This window comes from Pseudopipra pipra, chromosome 8 (assembly GCF_036250125.1).
Source record: "Pseudopipra pipra isolate bDixPip1 chromosome 8, bDixPip1.hap1, whole genome shotgun sequence".
NCBI lineage: Eukaryota > Metazoa > Chordata > Aves > Passeriformes > Pipridae > Pseudopipra > Pseudopipra pipra.
Window position 1 is genome coordinate 32515385 of NC_087556.1, and position 17724 is coordinate 32533108.

General features: G+C 43.2%; 1 protein-coding gene across 7 annotated transcripts in view; it reads right to left on the bottom strand.

Moving 5' to 3' along the window:
• PTPRE (protein tyrosine phosphatase receptor type E) overlaps positions 1-17724 on the bottom strand; it is a 104022-nt gene that overhangs the window by 16245 nt on the left and 70053 nt on the right. For all 7 annotated transcript variants that reach the window (XM_064663528.1, XM_064663529.1, XM_064663531.1 and 4 more), the window contains 10 exons: positions 13933-14035; positions 13617-13690; positions 12106-12242; positions 7699-7789; positions 7373-7449; positions 7235-7271; positions 6033-6130; positions 4797-4916; positions 3712-3872; positions 421-556 (listed from right to left, as the gene is read on the bottom strand). In XM_064663528.1, coding sequence (XP_064519598.1) covers positions 421-556; positions 3712-3872; positions 4797-4916; positions 6033-6130; positions 7235-7271; positions 7373-7449; positions 7699-7789; positions 12106-12242; positions 13617-13690; positions 13933-14035 — 1034 coding nt within the window. The remainder of the gene's footprint in view (positions 1-420; positions 557-3711; positions 3873-4796; positions 4917-6032; positions 6131-7234; positions 7272-7372; positions 7450-7698; positions 7790-12105; positions 12243-13616; positions 13691-13932; positions 14036-17724) is intronic.

Consider the following 17724-nt stretch of genomic DNA (forward strand, 5'->3'; position numbering starts at 1 on the left):
GGTTTGGGCTGGAAGGGACCTTACAGGCCATCCAGTTCCACCTCCTGCCACGGGCAGGGACACCTTCCACTAGCTCAGCTTGCTCCAACCTGGCCTTGGACACTTCCAGAGATGGGGCAGCCACAGCTTCTCTGGGTAACCTGTGCCAGGGCCTCACCCACAGGGAAGCATTTCTTCCTAACATCCAATCTAAACCAGCTCACAGAATCCTGGAATGGTTTGGGTTGGAAGGGAGCTTAAAGATGATCCAGTTCCATCCCTGCCATTGGCAGGGACACACCTTCCACTAGCCCAGGTTGCTCCAAGCCCCATCCAACCTGGTCTTACCCCAGGCATGCAACAGCACAGGACATTCTGGAGTGGAAATACAGAAGCATCTTCCTCTCTGACCACAAAAAGCTGTAATTAAAGCCCACTCACGTCGGTCTGGACCATCTGTGGCCGCTGGTTGCGGATCCTGGACACGAACTCGAACACGTCCACCTTGTGCTCCGCGTGCATCATGTCGATGATGGCGTCGATGACTATGAAGGTGCCCGTGCGTCCCACGCCAGCGCTGGGGGGGACAGAGCACAGAAACCTCTGGAATCACCCACCTGCCGGAATTGCTACAGCACTAAGTTCTACGGGTAGAACTCGAGCTCAGACCAAACTGAAATAGTCACTGGGAAATGTGATATTTCATAGACTCATGGAATGTTTAGGGTTGGAAAAGCCCTCTAAAACCATCAAGTCCAACCATTCCCCCAGCACAGCCAAGGCCACCACTAACCCATGTCTCCAGGTGCCACATCTACATGGCTTTTAAATCCCTCCAGGGATGGGGACTCCACCACTGCTCTGGGCAGCTGTGCCAGAGCTGGACAACCCTTTCCATGCAGGAATTTTTCTTAATACCCAATCTAAACCTCTCCATTTTTCGTTTCAACAATGAAAGTAACAAAACGAAAATTAAAAAAAAAAAGGGTGAATTTTTTTTAACACAAAAACTCCCCTCTTCCCACCTCAGGCTTAACGACATCAGAATTATATTTAAAAACACCTTTGGAAAAAAAATCTGATTGACCATCTATAATAATTCAGTCTAAGGTGAAAATTTAATTTCCCCCCCCCCTTAATTTTTAGTTCCAAATTCCCCAACACTGCCATCTCAAAACACTTTTTGGGTTTTATATCCTTCGCAGCCACGAGAGGGAGCGCGATCCTTAGAAATTACACAAGTCCGGCGACTTTCAGCTCTTCCTTCCAGAGGAAAAGGGCATGGCATCCTGTGCTAGGCATTAATAACTCTCCTTTGACCTTTAGTTGGTTTATTTTGCTGGAATGGCCACAAACACCTCCAGGAACAGGATAAAAACGTCTCCCCTCATCCCCAGCTCAAAGACACAGAGAAGTTTTCAGCAAGGAAACATTAGGTTTTAAATACCACACCAGGAAAAAAAATACTGTGTTCATAATACAACTTAGTTCTCCTGTCACACACACTTTTAACAGTAAACACCACATGAAATCAAAGCCCCCAAGCCCCACTGTTCCAGAGGGCTGGAGGGATGATGGACACCAGTGGATCTATGGAGCTTCACCAAATTTTCACCAAAACTTTCTGCCTCCAAACCCCTTTGGATTTAATCATCCATTTGGCAGACTGTGCTCACTCCTGCCAGTCTCAATCCAGTGCTCCCACCCTCTGGTCCCACTTGGTCCCTCCAGCCACTGGCCATGAACCACCCCATAGTGGCCAAGGCTCCACCCCTGCTGCTTCCTTCCATTCCTGTTTGACCTCTGACACCAAGGACGAGTCCCCCTCATGTCCTACTCTTTGACTCCCAGTTTATAGACTTTTTCCTCTTCCTGAAACATCCTGGGAACCACTCTGAGCATGGGTCACCCATGTCCAGTTCACATTTTTCCTTCATTGCTCATTCCTGGGAGCTCTCACCCCCCTCAGCCCCACACTCAGCCCCATCACTTCCCTTCCCTTTACAGCCACAATCCCTTTTTACACATCCTTGCTCCATCCCCTTGTTCCCTTCTTTCAGACCAGCTCTGAATTCCATCTTTGCATATCCCTCCTAAAGCTGGGAATTTCACCAACCTTGACATTTGTCTCAGAATTTCCCTGATTTTATCCATCCTTAACCTCTTCCAGGGTATCCCTTACTCAGCTAATCCTCATCTGCTCATGGAAAAAAATTATTTCTAAAAACTTATGGAATAAAAACATTGTTAGAAAATCCTGCCACCCTCTGCTCTTGTTTTCACTTCTTTCCTTGCAAATGCCAAATTAGTGCTTTATTAAGTTCCACGAGATTTTGATGGAGTTGGTTTTGTCACAGTGGCTGGGTAATATTTTTCTAAAAGCTCACTAAAAATGGATGGTTACTCACTCCTGATGGGCTTCCCTTTCCTTTTTCCAACAATTCAACAGTGTCACATCCTGAGCTCCAACGGAAATTAAGTGTCACCTCTCTCCTCCTTTATGTCTGACATAAGCTGAGGCCCCAGCACTGACACAGGTCACACTGTGCTCTCTTGGCCCATTATATTTAACTTTCTGCAGATTTTAATTAAGATATTTTATATTTTCCTTTACTTTGTTTCTACTCCTGCTCATTAAGCCAAGTGCAGCATTTCCTGCCGATGACAAATAAAGCCCAAGCCCAAAATGCATCTCTACACATAGTAAAGGCCTAGAAAAATACAGTGGGTTTCTCAAAGAAAAGACTGTGAGACAACTAAAATCTGATTTTTCCACTGAATGATTTTCTTCAAGCCTCTTATTTATGACACCTGAGAGAGAAGGTGAATCCCAGCAAAGCAAGAACTGGATGTAAACCAAACATCAACACTGGCTTGGTCAGGACAAACAATCTCTTTTAAGGAAGTATTTCTAGATGTCTGACACAAGGAAGAAAAACAAAAAGACAAATACATGAATCTACAACCTTTTTTCCTTAAAAACAAGACCCTGAAAGACAAAGCTGCTCTTCTTTTCTTTTCATTCTAAACTCATTACAATAATTGCTCCTGAAAAGATACTTCTTGCTCATTTGTGAGCTTACAGTTGCTATAGAGATTGCAATTATTGTCTTAAAACTGATTTGGAGTTTGGGTTTGGTTTCATTGAGACAAGATTTCAATAGTTTAGCACAAGCCTTTGACAGCAGGACCTGTGTGTGTGACCCAGGAGTGGGAATATGTTCTGTATTCACATGTAGCACATTCTTAAAATTGCAACATTTAAGTCTCTTGAATGAAGTCTTTATTCCAAACTTTTTAGGTATTCAATGGCTAATTTACATAGGAAACTGTAATTCTACTGTGGGAGAAGTGGGGGATGAATTCCCAGAAGAGCATTTAGTGGCAAAGGTCACAAATTTGTATTATGAGTCTGTTTTTCTGACAAGGAACATACTTGTACCAAACAATGGATATCACTCATGGATTTAAAAACCCCACAAACAACAAAACAACAACTTCTGTTTAAGCATGGAAGTGACAGCAAAGACAGATCTTTTGAAGTTGTTTATACCCTTTTCTCTCAAAAAGCTCAGCATATTATTAGCCTTTAATATAAATATGTAAATAAATAATATAAATATGCAAATAAATATATCTATACCTAACAAATATATATATATATATATATATATATATATATATATAACTCCAGACCAAGCTATGAGAATGCCTTGAGGAGCACATACATACCTACAGTGAACCACAATTGGTCCAGCATGGGCAGGATTCAATGCTTTGACTTTTTTCAGGAATTTCAGCATCCCAATAGGTGTGAAAGGCACCCCAAAATCTGGCCAGCTGGTGAAGTGAAGCTGTGTGACAAGCCTTGGAGCTTTACAACCATCATGAAGCTGCAGGAACACACAGACACTGTTGGACATCTCATTTTTCATGCAAAGATTTAGACACAAACTGCCCTGGTTATTTATGATTTTAATTCCTGCAACACTTCAAGCCTGATTTGAGGATTAGAAGTTTACGATATATGTAAAAATTTTGTAAAATTACCACATCATATTAATGCATCTTAGTAGTGAAAACTGGAATAATCCCAGGATAGGACTCCAAAGAGTAAGAATCACAATTTATGTTAATAATGGATCTAATGTGAAGTTCTTTTTCACCCATAAAATCCTCATAACACTTTTTTTAGCAGCCTCAGCCAAAACTCACAAAATTCAGTCTAAATATTCGGGATTTGCATGGCTGTGAGATGCCAAATGCCAGCTTTGGACAGATTAAGTAGGAAAAATGAAAGAAGTGCTGCACCTTCAATACCCAACTGCTGCCTAAACTGATCCCTAGTGAGGCCACACACTGTGGACAAAAGCAGAGCCATTCCCACCACCTCTGTTGGGATCTAAAGCTTTAACTTGTGCTAGAGATCACAGATAGAACAAAAATCAAGCTGCAATGCTGGCTGACATTGGCCAACGAATACCTACCCCAAATACCCAAATTTGCTCACTTATTTATCTGTGCAATTCGTCCCCAAAAGAAAAAAAGTCAAGTCCCTGCTCCTGTGCTCCCTCTTGGCAGTCACAAGGCATGACTTTCTATGGCCTTCGGTGACAAAAATCCAGCAGAACCTCTTGCAATCCATGAATCGTGCGGATGTTACGCAGGCAGGCCCCGCTCCGGAGAGACACCACGTCTTCCTCCACTGGTAAATATATTTAATCCACTTCCTGAATTTCTTGGCAGCAAATATTTGAAACTGTACCAGTTTTCTCCAAAGATTAAAAAGAAGCCCCCAGAGCGGGGCTGCTCCTCACCGACTGCACGCAGAACTTGCGGATGGTGTAGTCCACCAGCACTATACAATCCTCCACGGACACGCGGATGTTTCCATAAGTCCAGCACCCCTGGTCAGGCCAATACTGGTAACATTTTTCCTGCACAAAAACCACAGTGAGTTTTGTAACACTGAGTTTGCTTTCACTGCTGGTCATGCTTAAAAAAAAAAAAGGGAGTTATCTGAGAACACGGTGTATAAATACGGATATCGGGGTTTCTCATCTGGCACAAGGCAGTTTTAACACCTTGCTGGTGCTACTGATTAAATTTCTGCAGAGAAGGTGAGAACAGCTTTGAAGTTGTTTTTTAACCTAGTCAGACCTACACAGCTTTTGTTTCAGTTTGGCTGCTTTGTGAGGGGGTGTCCAAATGTGTGGGACTGCGATGTTTTGACTCCATTTTCAAGCTTTAAGTGCAGCCAGTGAGAAATGCAGAGCAGACCTTATTTCATAGAATCACAGAAGCACAGGCTGCTTTGGGTTGGAAGGGACCTTAAACATCATCTCATTCCACCCCCTGCCATGGGCAGGGACACCTTCCACTAGCCCAGGTTGCTCCAAGCCCTGTCCAACCTGGCCTTGGACACTTCCAGGGATGGGGCAGCCACAGCTTCTCTGGGCAGTCATTTGGAGTCATGAGGAACACCCAGAATTAACAGTTCTGGCTGCTTACACTGGGAATGGGCCCTTATGGGTTGCCTTTGCTGTCTGAGCTTCATCAAGCAGCAGTAAAAGTGCAGGAAAATAAAGCAAAAGTAGAATTGAGAAGAGGCAAACAAGGAATGCCCATCCACGTAACAGAGGAGGAATGGGGGACAGGAAGGAAGAGGATCACTCTCACAATGAAGCAGCTTTAATATTTAGTTGTTTTGTGGATGTGCCAGAAAGAATTTTGAAAATGCATGGGGTTTTTATCTTCATTCCCAACCAGACCCACCCACAAGTGCAGCCTTAGGGTGGGATAAAACCACACAAATCTTCCTTTGGCTCTGGGCTATGCAGGACACAACGAGCCATCAGAACTTCTTCCTTGAGAACAACTGATAGAAGTTTGTATTTTAGAAATGAAAACTACATTTTTAGAGCAGAAACTCAGCTGTGCTGGCAGGGACCAGAGAAGGAAGTGGTCAGATATGCAACTGGCCAGAGCCTGAGCAGCCCCAACTTATTCTGGAGCACATAGGGACACCCCAGAGCAAACTAAAAGCTCTTTACCTCTTTTCTTTCTTTCAGGTTGGTTAACATGACGATAATGGCTGACTTCTGCTCCCATATCATCCTCCAGAAGTCATTGACTGTCTCTTGCTTAGGCCCTGCAGACAGAACACAGCAATGCTCAAGAGGGGTATGGAGACAAGCAGATCAGAGAAATACTTATTTAATTCACAATACCTCCACAATACCTCCATCCTGGGTGCCTGTGTTTGCTACACCCTGCACAGGTTTTGAACATACCACATATTCCTTAAAAACCCCCATATTTTATTTCACACAATCATATGTCCCCAAGCCTACATTTCTAGCAGATCTCTCCTCCCTTAAAATATTATTCATAGAATCACAGAATGGTTTGGAAGGGACCTTAAAGCTCATCCAGTTTCACCCCCTGCCATGGGCAGGGACACCTTCCACTAGCCCAGGTTGCTCCAAGCCCTGTCCAACCTGGCCTTGGACACTTCCAGGGATGGGGCAGCCACAGCTTTCCTGGGCAACCTGTGCCAGGGCCTCACCACCCTCACAGCCAAGAATTCCTTCCCAATATCCCATCTCTCCCTGTCCTCTGGTAGTGGGAAGCCATTCCCCCTTGTCCTGTCCCTCCAGGCCCTTGTCCCAGGTCCCTCTCCAGCTCTCTTGGAGCCCCTTTAGGCACTGGAAGGGGCTCCAAGTATTCAGTCTTAAATATTACTTAATCTTTTAAGTAGACAGTGGCAGGAGCAACATTTAGGATTTCTACTTGCAACTTTCCCCATGGCAAGGTCCACGTTACTTGTGACCACAACAAACCCCTGTCTGGGAGCTGCTCATTGTGCAGGAGTATTTTGAGAGGCTGAGGCAGCTCTTGCTTTGTGTCTGGAATTGTGAGTGTGACAAAGTTACCCATATTTATGATTAAATACAGCACAAGAATTCCTGTGGAAATGCTGATTTCTGTGGCAGGATTGCTTAGACAGAATGTATTGTCAGGAGACATCAATTCTGGCGGGGGGGGAGAAGATGAGCCTCTGCTCAGAGCAGTAGCTGCAGGTCTAAAGGCACTGGGTCACCTCACACACACACTTCAGCTGAACTTCAACTATGACCTCTAAATCCAACCTCATATTTGACCACTTCTTGCAGCTGAAAATAACCTTTAAAACACGTCTAAAATGAAACTTCAGCTCTGAAATGTACAGAACAGAGAAACGAGAATAAGTTACCTTGTGCTGCTATGAATTTATTCTTTTCTTTATAACCCTGTGGAAATAAATATCAGTTAAAAAATGGAATGGCAACACGCATTAGCAGAGAAATACTTATTTAGGTCACAAAGTTTGCAGTGGCAAATGTCAGCTTACATCTATATATGATGCATTAATGTAGTCTGAAGCTGGGACTCCATCAATTTGGGTCAAAATCACTCTGGAATGATCATCTGAAAGAAAACAAGCAGGTTAATCACTCTGAAATATGTTATTTCTTTGCAAGCAGGAGGCCTGGATAAGCACAGAGTTCCTAAACCACTACTAGAGATGTGTCACAAACCAGACAGGTTGGACACACACAATGTATGAAGAGCATTTGTGACCAGCAAAATTGTTATTAATTGAATATTTTCAGCAAAACCCACTACAGCCAGTAGTCAAATTAATTGTCTCATTTAAAAGAAAAGGGAATGTCTTACATGGCAGGATGTTGGGATATCTGTTCTTCTCCCTGTTTTCTTCCTTGTTTGCCATTTCAAATGTTCCCTGCACATATCCAGATGTTAATGACTGAAAAAAACCAAAAAGATACAGAAGTCAGTGTGTTAGAAAACAACTAATTCTTGACTGCTCACAGGGTAGGGAAAATCTGCATTTTCACACTTTTCCTTGCATCCAACAGAATTAAACATATTTCAACTTTTTTTCCACCAATAACTTTAATCACTCTATAACAAGAAGATACACCCTGTCAGATTTCACTACAGAAAATGAGCTCAGAAGTTTTGGAAAAATAAGTAAATTTGTTTCCACCAGAGATCACAGTTCTTTAGAAAATTGTTCAACTCTGAGCTGCTGCCTGAAGCTGCCATCTGTCCACAGTGACTCACAGCACCACGACCCACAACAACAGTTGGTTCAACAACAGAAATAGAGCTTGATTGTTAATATTCACTGCTAAGAACATTAAATATCAAACATCTTGCTCAGGGCCAGAGGTGAAGACTCAACTCTGGCTGAAAGGGAGAAGAAAAAATAAATTGTGATTTTTTTTTTTTTTTTTTTTTTTTTTAATGCTGCAGGAGCAACAGTCAAATTCTGCAAGTCATCAGCAAGATCTAAGGGTGCAGATAAATTTAGTCAGGCTTAAAAAAACCACACAACAAAAGCAGTCTTTGAGAGCAATCAAACTAAAGAAAAATAAAAAGGGAGGTAGAGGGTGAAGATGAAAACAAGGAAATGCCCAAGATGGAGCTTCATCACCACAGCAGAAGCTGCTGAGATGCCACCACTGCAAATGGACCAAACTGAATTTCATTAAGATCCTTCTACTGAACTCCTAAAACCTCAGCGTCAGCATGTGGATCCCACCAAGGTAAAATCCCAGTGGTTTGGGAATGCACAACCACCTTCTCCCACTCTTCCACCTCCCACCACCCAGCTTGAGTCACACAGGGCAAGGGGAAAAAGTGGTGAGCCATGGTACAACTCAAATCATCCCTGCCTGGCTGGCAGAGGGCAGGGCTTGGAATTCCCCCTTGAAAACAGCAATGGTGTTGCCAGGGTGACATAGGATAAGAGGGGGTGTGGGGAGGACTTCTCCACCACAGAGGAAACAGCAATGTGCATTTGTGGGTTTGGGTTGTTGGTTTTTTTTGGTGTTTTTTTTTTTATGTCACTTAAACCTGTGAATGTAAAAGAAAGAAGAGAAAAGGTTAAAAAAGGCTTGAGAAAGAAAGCTGTTTTTAGCAAACTGCTTAATTCCTTGTTTGAATGAAGACCGTGGTATATAATTAGACTATTTTGCTGATTGAAATATATTTATGATTTATAAACCACAGAAACCTAAGTTTTGTATGAAAACAAGTAGTGGAAGATGTCCCTGCCCATGGAAGAGTTTGGAACTGGATGATCTTTAAGACCCCTTCTAACCCAAACCACTGATTCTATGAAAAAATTATCTCTTTAAACATGATTTCTTCAAATAAAGTCGGGCAACAAATTCCCAACAAACAGTCACAGAAGTTCTGCATCTTTATGTGAAAAATGGATGAGAAGTAATTATCTTGGGCAAAATTATCTCTCCATCCCCTGCTCCTGACCCCTGCAAGGCCCTGCCATCTCCATAGGAAGCTCCAGGGTGGGTGGTGAACCCCAGTTCCAGGGCACAGCCCAGTTCCAGCTCCCACCCTTTGTGCAGGATGTGATTCATTGAGGTTGCACCTCACCACGTCCTCTCCATCACCCCCCAGTCACGAGGAACTGAGTCCTGGTGGCACTGGGTCATCTGCTGCACCACACTGTGATCTGCCCCCACTTCCCAGGAACCAGAAAATCTCACTGAAGCTTCTGAGAGGCTCAACCCAGCATAATCTTCTTCTTTATTTTCCACTAAATGAGCCACAGGGATTTCTTAATCGAGTCAAAATTAAAATTTCAACAGCAAATTCTTACAGGAAGTTTTCCAGTAATTAATCTCAGAAAATCAAGGCAATAAGCCACTCATGCCAAACTTCCAACACCCAGCTCATGCTCCATTAGGGATGATAAACAGAGGTAAGGGGCCTTACAGAAAGGAATGGGGTTTTATTTACATTGTTTCCTTTCGTTCCTGCGAAGAAAGAACACACTCTTCCCGGTGCCCAACATGCACAAAGGAATCACATAACAAAAAAAGGAAGCAACTGAGAGTAGCAGGAGCCTCTGCTATTTTGGTTGGTGTACAAGGAGTGCATGGTGTCTCTTAAGGGTCATTTAGGCTTTAAGGACAAATTCAAAGGTACTCGAGAACACCATTAGGTACATAAATCTAACAGAACTGTCCTCAAAAATCCTTTCTGCCTCCTGCATGTCTTCATCTATCAGCACTTACTTTACTCTTACAAAAAAAAAAAAGTAAAATCACTTGGGACCAAACTTTTTTGGCTGGTGCACATCCCAGGCCACTGCTGGCTCACAGGACTTGCCAATATGCTTCAAATTCACACTGGAGACCCTGAATCTGCATTCCTAGAGATGCCTGATCCCTTGATGTGTTGGATCAGGCCATGTGAAGCAAAAACCACCGTGGGCAGAGATCCCTGGTGTATCCTCAGCACAGGATCACAGAATTACAGACTGGTTTGGGTTGGAAGGAACCTTAAAGACCATCCAGTCCCACCCCCCTGCCATGGGCAGGGACACCTTCCACTAGCCCAGGTTGCTTCAAGCCCCATCCAACCTGGCCTTGGACACTTCCAGGGATGGGGCAGCCACAGCTTCTCTGGGCAACCTGGGCCAGTCAGGCTCCACCACAGCTCAGCTGCTCCCACCAAAAGGATTGTTGCAAAGGGGAAGACTCTGGAAAACTTGTAGGATTTGGCAGCTGTGGCCTCATGGGGCAGATCCAGGTGTGACCTCAGCAAGTGGGAGGATGGAGCTGAGTCCAGGAGCATGTGAGTGCTGTGTGCTGGGGGATGCTCTGCAGGAGGGGTCATCACACACATGTCTCTGCTGAAGGGTCTTGATTTATCAGCCCCTTTCCTTCCAGTGCTGCAGAACAAACCTCTGTGTGTCAGTCTTCCTGCTTTATGCTACAACATCAATCACTCTGATATTCAACTGTCTTTCCACCTTCCTTCCCCTCTCAGGCTTGAGCAAACAGCTCATATATCCATTCCAGCAGGGAGAAAAAAAACCCCACATCAAGCATCAAGAAAACTTCATGTACCACCAATCCTTTACAAGGAGCAGACCCCAGTTTTTTTGTGTGAAGACAGAATCTCACAAACTCACAGCACGGGGCAGAAAATGATCCAAGCAAAACAGCGCTTAAAAATTAAAATTGATGGTTTGTTTCACTCTGAACTGCAGAGCAAATTAATCAGGAGAGTCAAAATCCACCAGTACACACCTTGTCAAGATAGTTTTCGCATTCATTTTGTCAGCTTTGATAAATATCTCCACAATGCTCCCTCTCTGATAAGGGAAAATTATGTGTTTTAAAGATATCATCAAACAAATTGCAGATATAAATATGCTCCCAATTAAGGAGGTAACTCAACAGCCTGTCTAATCAACATGTGCTTTCACAAATCTCTGCTTGACATTTAAGCTACTGCTCTGAACAACTTGCTTCTGCTGTGGAGGAAAATGAAAAGGAACAGTGAAAAGACATAATGGAAAGTATGGAAAAGGCCCCAAATGCAGACTTGTCCCATTGTATTTCTCCATAGGAAGTGGCCCAGGTCACCACAGACTTGAGGTACAACTCATCTGCACGACCACATGTGGCTGCAGCTCAGGTTGTGGGTAGAAAATACAGACCAAGGCAACAGTTTAAAGGGAAACTCTAAAATTTGAGCTCCTTCATAGAAACTGTGTTAGGGCACAGGAGCTGCAAATAAGGAAGTGATGGGATGATAACAAAGAGCAAAAAGCCAAATTAGCAGGGGAAAAAAAAAAGTCAAACCTCACCAGGGTGATATTAAAGGCCACACACTCTGTGTTCTCCTCTAAGTACTTCCCATAGAGGTTAAACACTCAGACTCACCCAAAAATCCCTCTGCCACCATCAAGAAAATCAGTGCTAGAGGTTCATGTTCAGTGTTCCTCTCCTCCAGCTTTCAGGCAAACACTAAACACCTTCTTTAAACATTACCACAAGTGTCAAATAGTTCATACAACACCAATTTAGCATTATAAAGCAGTTAAATTCCAGATTTTGCCCAGATAAAGGGTCACCCCACATGGCAGGGCCCCTGTGAACGGCACCACACACTCTCAGTGCTGAGGCTCTGAGACACCACCACCAAACACTTAGAAGAAATACTAATATTTGCAGATATTTTGGTTCCCCCTCCCAGCTTTTGGCCATCAATCTGCCTAACCAATGTGTGAGAACTCACATTAAACTCCTCCCGGAAGAGCTTCCCTTCGTCTGCCGAGCGTATCCGTATTTCCTCCTCTAGATTTTCCACCGGAATAGGAAAATACTTCTTCGGGCCTGAGGGAGACCTGCTGAGCAACATGACCCGTTGCTGTTCTGTCAGGACAAGGGAAGTGCATGTTAAAGGCACGTCCAGAGCAACAGAGACCAAGATATTTCCAACTACAAATTCATCTTTACGCTGGAAGATGCCAAAACAAACTTCTCACGTGAGACTTCAGCTGGTGATAAAGTTGATTTAAAGGAAATAAAAAAAACAAATCATAAGCCAAGTAGTTGCTTTGAGAACTTAATCATATCAAGAAGAATCTGGTGAAATGAATGGTTTCTGTATTTACACTGGATTAAAATGTGACCAAGTTTTATTTAGAAAAGGAGAAAGTTCATTCTGCTGACAGAGAGCAGGGACTGCAGGGACAGCTTTTGGCATCTATCACCAAAGAGATGCTGTGAGATTATTTCACTTTTGAAGAGGAAATAAAAATAATAAAAAAAAACCTCTATCTTTAACTTGGCAGCCACCAGAAACTCTGCACCAAGACTGGTGTAGCTGTTGCTCCTGATTTCAAGCCCCAGCAGAGCAGGAAGCTGAGGGGTGTATTTAGAGGTTTGACTTTCCCTCTGACTGATACCCTGTTTAACCCACTTGTTAGGTCACACATAGCCCAGTGGAACTTCCACAAAACACAGATTGATTATTTTTATCATTAAATTTATAAATTTTCTCTTGGTTATGGCTAAAATAACTTGTCCAGCCCCTCTGTGTTTGCTGGGTTTGAGCTGAGACCCCAGAGTGACGCACCCAGGGGGCTCCCTGGGCACAGAAACAAACCCAGAACAATTAAAAAGCCAGAGGAAAACATTTTTAACTCTCAGAGTGTTTTATTTTAGTGCCATTAGCTTAAAAAGCTGCCCTATTTCACCCTGTTGATTTAGCTTCACACTCAGGAACCAGCCAGTAATTTCACAAAGAGTTAAGGCCCCTTTTTTCCCCATTTGAAGAAGTAATTCTGCAATTCTTTCTCTAAATACAAATATCAGTGTCAGAAACCTGGACCTCAGCTGGCATCCTGCCAAAACATCTATAAAGAGCCCAAAAAACATTTACAAAGAAACATTTGCTGCATCACAACTTGAAGTGAATATTATTTAAAACCAAAAACTGAAAGTTAAGATTATATATAGACATATTTAAATATGGATCTCTATTTCAAGGCTGGGTTGGACGGGGCTTGGAGTAACCTGGTCTAGTGGAAGGTGCCCCTGCCCATGGCAGGGGGGTGGAATGAGATGAGCTTTAAGGTCCTTCCAACCCAAACCATTCTGGGATTCTATTTTTTCAAACTATTTTCACTTTAACAACAATCCTGTAACTTACAGTATAAATATAAGGAGATATAAGTAAATAATTTTGAACTAGAGAACGAGGGGGTGTGCACACAAACAAACTGAAAGCAAATCTCTCCATACCTTGTTCTTCCAAGATCCCGTTCGGCATCTTTTTGTCCCCGGAGGTCACAACGGCTTTCCTGTGTCTCCTGAACCTGAAACACAGACACCAGGTCATCTGAGCAACGCCGTTGGCAGGCAACCAGAGTTCTCCCCACACCATTATTTCACCAACCACGTAATTCTAGAGAAACTCTTTCTGTTCATCTTCCCTGTGTCGCAGCCCGTGGTCTGCGCTGCAGGTTCTGCCTCTCCCCGCGCGCCTTTCGCTTCCTCGTGAGGTCACATCGAAACAGGGTTGAGCTGCTGCTGCCTGCACAGCCCCACACACACCTACCTGAAAAAATACCCAACCAGCACCAGGAAGATGATGACAACCAGGCCCAGAATCAGCAGAGAAGTGAGCAGGTCCTTGTGCAAGTTGTTCTCTTCGGTGGAGTCTGTGGATCGAACACAACACGAAATACTGACACAGGCTTCCTCAGCTGGCACAGAAACTGTGCTTGGAGCATCAATAATCCGTGGTTCTACACAATAATCAAAATTATAGGCATAGCTCAAAGTGAAAGTTCAATTTTTTTTTTTTTTTTTACAATTTCTCTTCCCCCCCCCTTTAACTTTTCAAGCTCAGTTTGAAAGTTCAATTTTTCTTTTACATTTCCTCTTTTTTCCCCCCTTTTTCTCTTTTTTAAGAACTGAACCACATCCTGCTGAGAAAAATCAAGGATATTTTTTTTTAATGATTAGTTAAGCAAAGAATTTACGTGTTCTCAGAGAAAGTTGAACAGGTATAAGGTTTTAAGCCGAATTTGAAGCCTATTAAAGGTTTGCTGCAGTGCCCTTACGTGCATCAGCTGTTTCTCAACCAGAGACAAATCACCCAAGAATGTCACCTTTCATATAGATTTTATTCACTTATATATAAAAACAAGTAGGAATAATGACATGTTCAACAAATACTCAGAATGGAGATTAAAAAAATATATCTTTGCTATATCTGGTATAAACTCTGAGTCTCACCCTTCTGTTAACAGTGTTTTATGTATGTGACTCTCTCACTTTCATTATGCTTCTGTAACCTTTTAATTCCACTGAATAATTCAATATATAACACATTAAAATCATGAAAAACCCACCATGTTTTATTTAAGGAAGCAAAACTTCCAGCCTGAACCTTCAGGAAGCAAAACACAACCCTACAACCACGATTCCAAAATTAAGGCAATTTTGTTTGCTGCTGGTGTGGTGTATTATTTCCCTTTTAAACTGCATTTACACACTTCTAAATGAGTTTTTTACCATTTCTACAGTGTTTAAAAGCTGCCTGAAGGCAGGATTAGGTGGAATATCAGGAGGAAATTGTTCCCCTGTGAGGGTGGGGAGGCCCTGGCACAGGTTGCCCAGAGAAGCTGTGGCTGCCCCATCCCTGGAAGTGTCCAAGGCCAGGCTGGAGCAACTTGGGCTAGTGGAAGGTGTCCCTGCCCATGGCATGGGGTGGATGAGATCATCTTTAAGGTCCCTTCCAACCCAAACCATTCTGTGATTCTATAAAATATTTAGGAGTATATAACACCTGCAAAATTTTAGAAAGGAAATGGATCAACCAACTTCTGGAATTCACTCCTGCAAAACCATACGTTGGTTGGTGTCCTGTGAGCAGCTGGGAACTCTCTGGATGCTCAAAGAGGGTATCTGGGCATGGAAAAACTCCTTTAGAGGCACAGGTAAACTAGGGACATCCAAGGAAAGAAGATATCTTAAGTCAACACAATAATACAAAGAAAGGAAAGGCAATAAAATGCACAAAACCTGACATTTAAGTGGTGTATAAAGACAAAAAGTGACAGGCATGACAAAATTGTAATCAGAAACCATGACTTGGCAGGGTTTCAGAAAATCACTATTGGAAGGAGTGTCTGGATGAACATGAATCACCAGAGACAGATGAACACTTTCTGTGGGGTGTTGAGCAACTCTGCATGGAAACCAAGGGCTGACAGAGAAACAAACAAAAAAAAATACATACTTTTGTCCCCCACATACAAAATGAAGACACTTCTGGAGCTTAGAAATTTCAGACTCAGTATCCTGGAACCCTCTGGGATTTAGGGGGTTTGTGTTAGTTCTCTTTGGCTCCATATCAAGACTCATGACACGAAGGAAGAAAAACAACAAGTTTGCATCATGAGGGATTTAAAATTTCCCTCAGTCCATTACACAACACAAAAAATCATCCATAGGGTCCTTTCAGAGAACTGATGTACCTCACACCACATTTCTGGGGTGTCTTTGGAAAACTGATTCCCAGCAAAAACTGAAAGCCTCAATCCAACCCAGCACAAGAGACATTCAACCTCCTGCCAAATTACTGCCTCCATTTCCTTAGCTGAGGACAGAGAACCTCTGCCACGACTGAGGCAATTCCCTGCCCCAGGATCTCACCTCTCCTCCTACCATTTCACAAGCAAATTAGGTCAAACCCCACAAAAAGCCCCCTCTTTCTTGTACATGGGCACATCTGTTCTCAAAGCCTTGCAGTTGCTCACCAACAGCTTCACCCCCTGCATCTGTGGTTTTAAACAGCTTTCTTTATTACTTGTATTTTCTTTAATATCTGTATTGATATAAATGTAGCCTGAAAACTGTATGAGAAAGTTCCAACTGGGCTTAGGCCACTGTAGACTCTGAGGCTGAAAAATCTTTGGCCAACACACCTGCCTACAGACCAAGTGGGATTTAAGGGGAGACTGAAACACAGACCTGAAATAAATTTTTAATCAGTGCCTCTTCAAAAATTAATGACCAAACCCTGGGAAAAATGCACAGTGAAGAGGCAGATCCTCCAAACCAGATCTCTACTGCAGCCACTGCCAGGGAAACTTTTCCACTGTTCCCACTCCAAGAGCTGTGGTCCAAAACCACAGGGATTTATCTTTGCAGCCATACAACAAAGATCCTCCCAAGGGTATTTTTTTTAGAGATATAATGAAACAAGGACTTTCATCTTGAGACAGAGGGGGATTATCACCAGGAGGGTGCTGACAACCCCTTGGGCTTCCCCTGCCACCCCCCGGGCTGACTCACGGGTCCTTCCCAGTGTCATTCCTGGTGCTGTTGGCCCAGGGCTCTTCCTGGAAATGTATCAGCATTTCCTTCAATGTGAGGATGTTCCCACTTCCCACATGTGTCAAAACCAAAGCCACCCCCAAGAAAAAAAGGGAACCAATAGCAGTGTGTGCAGAGCAGTAACTGCCCCGTGATGCTCCCTTCCAAACTTTGATTCTCTTCATCCCTGGATTGTTTCCTCTTTAGCAGGACATGAAGGGTAAGAAGGCCCATGAATAAAACAGTGTTTAAAACACCTTTTTCCCCTTCCTGTAAAGCAAGTAAGCAAGACAAGGTGTGTGGTTTGCCCTCACCAGCACATCAGGTACCTGAAATTCTTCTGGTGATTGACAAAGAACAGACAAGATCTTGTTTATCAGAGCACAGGAGAAATCCCACAACAGCAGCTCCATTTATGCACAGTCTGATCTTCTTCTCAAAAAACAGAGATATCACAAACCTATCAAACAGGGGATATCACAAAGTCCACACTAAGCCCGCTCACGCTATTTTTGGAAGGGAAAACCCCAACCCTGCCATGTCTTGGCTGCAGAAAGGAAGCAGCTGATATGCAGCTGATAACCAGGATTTGTGTTTGGTACATATGAAACACAAACCCAAATTAGAAAAAAATATTAAATAAAGGAAGGGCAAAGGAAAAAGACATGTAGGGAAGGGAAACCAGTGCCCAGAGCATGCAGAACACAGAAGGCAAGCAGCAGTAAATGCAGTAATGGTGCCTGTGTTTAACACCTCAGAGCTGAAACACACTCAGCCAAAGCAAGCACAGCCCACCTGCCACTGCAGTCACAGAATCACTGAACAGTCTGGGATGTAAGGGACATTTAAAAGTCATCGAGTCCAAACCTCAATCCAAACCCACCTATTTTTGAAGTTCTGCTTTTCAAACTAATTCTTGAAATTGAGTATCTAGCAGCAAAGCATCCCTTTGGCATTTAAATAGCAAGGAAAATGAGCCAGATTCCTTCTTCAAAATTTCATTTTCTGATGCTGCCTCAGTTTT